The 5,127-nt window shown below is 36.7% G+C and overlaps 1 protein-coding gene across 1 annotated transcript in view; it reads right to left on the reverse strand.

Moving 5' to 3' along the window:
* LOC103594026 (potassium voltage-gated channel subfamily C member 2) overlaps nt 1-5,127 on the reverse strand; it is a 77,156-nt gene that overhangs the window by 10,561 nt on the left and 61,468 nt on the right. Inside the window, exon 2 of the mRNA XM_008577203.1 lies at nt 1,249-2,176. Within this exon, the coding sequence (XP_008575425.1) occupies nt 1,249-2,176 (928 nt within the window). The remainder of the gene's footprint in view (nt 1-1,248; nt 2,177-5,127) is intronic.

A 5,127-nucleotide genomic window follows, 5' to 3' on the forward strand; every position in this document is an offset into this window, starting at 1 on the left:
TGTTTACCGGGGATGACAGTGTATCCTCTTTTTCCATGTCCTTTTTAAGGACTCTGCATAGGATGGTGAAAAATTTTTTTAGATAGCAGTTCAGTTTCAGCCACATTTTTTTTCCCCCTTTACTTCATGAAAATTTCTGGAAGCTAAGAAGGGATCTATCAAAATGGCACCTGCCTTGTTTGTTCATTTGCTTGCTTTGTTAATTGGTGTTATTTCTAAATTATGCAAAATTATTCACATGGGATCATCATAAGTCAATTTTCTACAAGAAAAAGATGAAAGTTACAGGGAACAGACATACTTTGAATTTTTATTGTTTAATCTACAAAATATTTTATTTATACCAGACATAAAAGACTAGGGATGACACTATTAACTATCATTCTGGCAAAATGAATATCAATTTGCATTCAATCTACTCTAGATTAATTTATGGCAATGGAGCAGGGCTTCAGCTAATCTCAAGCAGTAAATCATTCAAAATTCAGGTCTCAGGAGCACAGCCCAACGTATAGTGCATACAAATGGAAATCCACAGAGAAATTCAATTTTGCCAACTATTAGCCAAAGCAGATCATCTATCCCTGAATAATGGTGTGCTGATTATATTACATGACCTCTTCCTTCACCAACAGGGTTAGATCGAGATAACCTACCTAATTTGAGAACAATGAAAATTTAATCAATTCTCCTAATCATTGCTAGGGAAGAACTTTGTTATCAAAAGGGCTAACTTCCATATCACCTCTTTGGTGTGTGGGCCTTTGAAATGTAAGCATCCATTCTTCTTAAATAACTGCTTCTTGTGAATTAGGTTGAGATGCATGGCACCATGTGGCAGGGGTAAAACTGAGACAAACACACCAAGCCCAACGATATGGAAATCAACATTTTGAGAATGAAGGATGGAAAATGGCAGATATCGGATCATCACATCGTGCAGGGAAACAAAGAAACATTGGCACAAAAGCAACAAACAGGCAAAAGAAAATATTGGCACCATCAGCAAAGGGCATTCCTATTAAAGCAGTAGAACTCTATAGACCAGCTATGCAGACTTCTCTCTGGGGCTCATTTAGAAATGCTACAGTCTAACCATCTATAAGCCTGACACAAACACACATTTTGTGAAGGGATAGGACTGAAAACTCATGAGCATCTGCAGAAAATAAGAATAGCTGCCTTCTGCCTACAGTACACACTGGTCTATAAAGTATTTAATGGCATGCATTTGAAATTGTGCCTTACCTGATCTGTTATGTTCCAGAAGCCGGTTGTCTTTGCCCAGACAGGTGTCACCCTGTGTGCTATTGTAGGTCATATTTAATTCTGTCTTGCAAAAGGTTGGTGAACTTGCCTGAGGGGCAGGCGGGATGTGCTTCTTTCTTTTTCTTGGAAGTTTCTGCTTCGCCATTGCCAAGGAGTAATACATTCCAAAATTGTTGACAATGACAGGCACAGGCATGGCTATTGTCAGCACTCCAGCCAGAGCACACAGGGCTCCCACCAGCATCCCTGACCATGTTTGGGGGTACATATCTCCATAACCCAGGGTAGTCATGGTTACCACAGCCCACCAGAACCCAATGGGAATGTTCTTGAACTGTGTGTGCTCACTAGCTGAAGGGTCATTCGGTTGAGCTCCTACTCTCTCGGCATAGTAGATCATGGTAGCAAATATCAAAACTCCTAGAGCCAGGAAGATTATCAGCAGCAAAAATTCATTAGTACTAGCTCGAAGAGTGTGTCCAAGCACCCTCAGACCTACAAAATGGCGGGTGAGCTTGAAGATTCTCAGGATCCTCACAAACCTTACCACCCTGAGGAAGCCAAGTACATCTTTAGCTGCTTTGGATGACAGCCCACTGAGTCCCACCTCTAAGTAGAAGGGTAGGATGGCCACAAAGTCAATGATATTCAAGAGATTTTTGACGAATTCAAGTTTATTGGGTGAAAAAACAATACGGACTAAAAATTCAAAAGTAAACCACACCACACACACTCCTTCTACGTATGTCAAGGCAGGATCCGTTTCGATTTCATACTGTAGAACGACACTTGTGCCATTGATGACTGGTTCTGTCTTGTTTCTAACAATATTGAAAGCTTCATGTGTCTCCAGGCAGAACGTTGTGATTGAAACCAGGATGAAGAATAAAGAAGCAAAAGCAATAAACTGTAGAAGAAAAAGAAATAAAAATAAGAGTAATCTGAACCATAATACTTTGATCCAAATCTATGAGCATCAATCCCTGTAAATAAAAACAAACAAACAAACAAAAAAAAAAACATATTTGGGGATTTCACTTAGGATGTTACTCAAGTAAAAGAAGAGATGTGCACATAACTTTAATTAAAGTGTACATGTAATATGTTTCAAGTTGCTTTCAGCTTATATAGATACAATGTTCTGCTTAACATTGGAAAATAATTTCATGAATCTTTTGTGTAAGAAAATATAACCTGTGAAGAGAACATAAAAATTTTAAATGGTAACAAACTAAATAGATATAAAAGATATTTAGACAATGGCTCCTTTATGACCCTAGATGTATTTATGTACTAGATTAAGGTTTGTACCTATAAATATAAGGTTCATTAATAATGATGGAAATTTGAAGCTACTCAAATTTAATATGGGCTTCTGTTTATGAATAAAATGTTCTGGATATCATGAGGTATGGACATAAAAAAAAAATCTTTGCAATATATGCTGCCCTTTAATTATATCAACTTAAGGTGGAGACTTGTCCAAAAGGAGCAAGTTTAAGGAGAAAGAATAGGCCACAACACTGAAAGGAGAAAAGCTGAGTTAAGGAACAAATGAAAAGACAATGCTTTTCCTCTACTGAAAAAGAACTCCAAAGTGTTAGAGTAACACATTATAAAGTCATAGTTATTTTAATTCAACTCCTTATTTCATTTACTCAGTCAATAATATATGAGCACACACACACCCCTACAGAATAATAAGAGCTCCCTCTGATATGGATCATACTAGTACTAGACACTCTTGAAACCAATTTACATGATTAACTCATATTAATCCTCATAACAACACGACTACTACTTCATTTACAGTTCAGGGATATCAAGCACAGAGAGTTTAAGTCATTATTCCAAGGTTGTAAGATACAAAGTGATAGACCTGAGACACTAACCTGAAAAGTTTAGCTACAGATTCTATTTTTTTAACTTACCAAACTCTCAAATGTAGAACACAAATATGTTGAAAACCAGTTATTTAGTCTGGGATCACACACTACTTAATGTTAAAGATCTGAACACTGGAAGCCATTGTTTGAGTGAATGGCACTGATGCAGTCAGTGCTGGAGGCTTTCAAAGAAACTGGCAGATTACTAGTGCTCTCTAATAATGCTGTCAGATTTAGCATGATAAATGCACACCAACAGACTGTTCCTTGAATATCTAAACAAATGAATCATTCAGGAGAAGAAGGATGTCAGTCAGTAGAGAGGGGCCCTTGTTTGGGAATAATAGGATATATCCAAAACCCAAGTCCAAAGTTGTCCCCTAAAATCTGCTCCTCCAGCATGCCACTGAGGAGAGCTGAGTCAGGTTTCAAAATAGATTGAAATGACACAGAAACAGGTCCATAATTTGAGGTGGTTCTTTAAGGCAGTCCATCCTTTTGTATACCCCTCACATATTTGGTAGGTTGAAACTCAACCAGGTTTTACCTGAATTTGTTGACCTATTGAAAAACCTATAGAATTCAATTGTCTTAAATTATTGTACCAGCCCACTCGTTTGAGATGATGTGAAAACAGAACATATATATTAAGGTGACTTTTAATTTAAAGCACTGTGCAAATGTTAGAAATCATTATATATATTTTAATATACTTTATAGAAATGTAACTACTTTGGGCCGAACCCGTGGCTCACCCAGGAGAGTGTGGCAGTGGGAGCACCGAGGCCACGGGTTCGGATCCTATATAGGGATGGCCGGTGCACTCACTGGCTGAGCGCGGTGCGGGCGACAACATGCCAAGGGTTCTGATCCCCTTACCAGTCACAAAAACAAAAACAAAACAAAACAAAACAAAAATATATATATAACTACTTCAATAAGTACTGAACCTGATGGTTATGTTCATTAAACGAGTTATTATTTTGTCAGAAAAAGATCAACAGAGTCTTAAGATATCACACTTAGTGCTTGAAATATAAGTAAAATGAATCTTTTTGCATCTGGAAACCATCTAAGTTAACCACCCCTATTCCTAGAAGAGGAGTGTGGTAAACAGATAGCATTCTCTAGAATAGGCCTGGGGATCTTAAACAAATGTGAATTTCTTATCCCCACTTGAGACATCAGACACACACTTTTGTGTGGGGAGAGGAAATCAGCATTTAGCAAGCCTCCTAGGTGATTGCTACACATAACTACAGTTGAAAACCACGATTTCCAGTGTGCTTTTCAACAGGTTGATAATACAAGTTATCTAATGAATTGGAGCAGGATTTAAATTACAAGCATTTTTAGACTCTTAAACAAATCTTCCTAAAGCCATAATAATAATAGTTCACTATACCTTAAGTAATAGGGTGTGTGTGTGTGTGTGTGTGCGCACACTTGTGTGTGTTGGTGTTGGTGTGTTTTGGGGTATTTTGGCATAATTCTGGCTTCTATACAAACACCAGTGAATAACTAAAGCATCTGAACAGACTGTAAATATATACAATTCTTAGACACAAAACTTTGGAAACCAAAAATTGTCTCTTTTTGTAAGTCATTTGATACTTGTATTTATCAATATAATTATTAGCCTTATTTAAAGAACCACATCAGGATTTTGTATTTGTATGATTCTTCTTTTGTAACTCTAATTTCTTTAGCTCTTAAGTACTCTGTAAATCTGCTGGATATCACTATATTAGGAAAATAAAGAGTATATTAAAAAAAGGAAGAGATATTTATCTCAGAAGCAAATGATTAATTTACTTTAAAAAGAAGCTAGATGGGTGATTTTTTTATGTGTAAAAGCTAAAGACACTAGACATGATCTAGAACTAAGGTATGCTTCATAGTAAAATAATAAAAATTTAGTAGTTGGCCTCAGCTTGAGAATAGGAGATTTGGAAAGAAGTTGAATTTTGAA

Source organism: Galeopterus variegatus, unplaced genomic scaffold, assembly GCF_000696425.1.
Source record: "Galeopterus variegatus unplaced genomic scaffold, G_variegatus-3.0.2 Scaffold1460, whole genome shotgun sequence".
NCBI classification, from domain to species: Eukaryota; Metazoa; Chordata; class Mammalia; order Dermoptera; family Cynocephalidae; genus Galeopterus; species Galeopterus variegatus.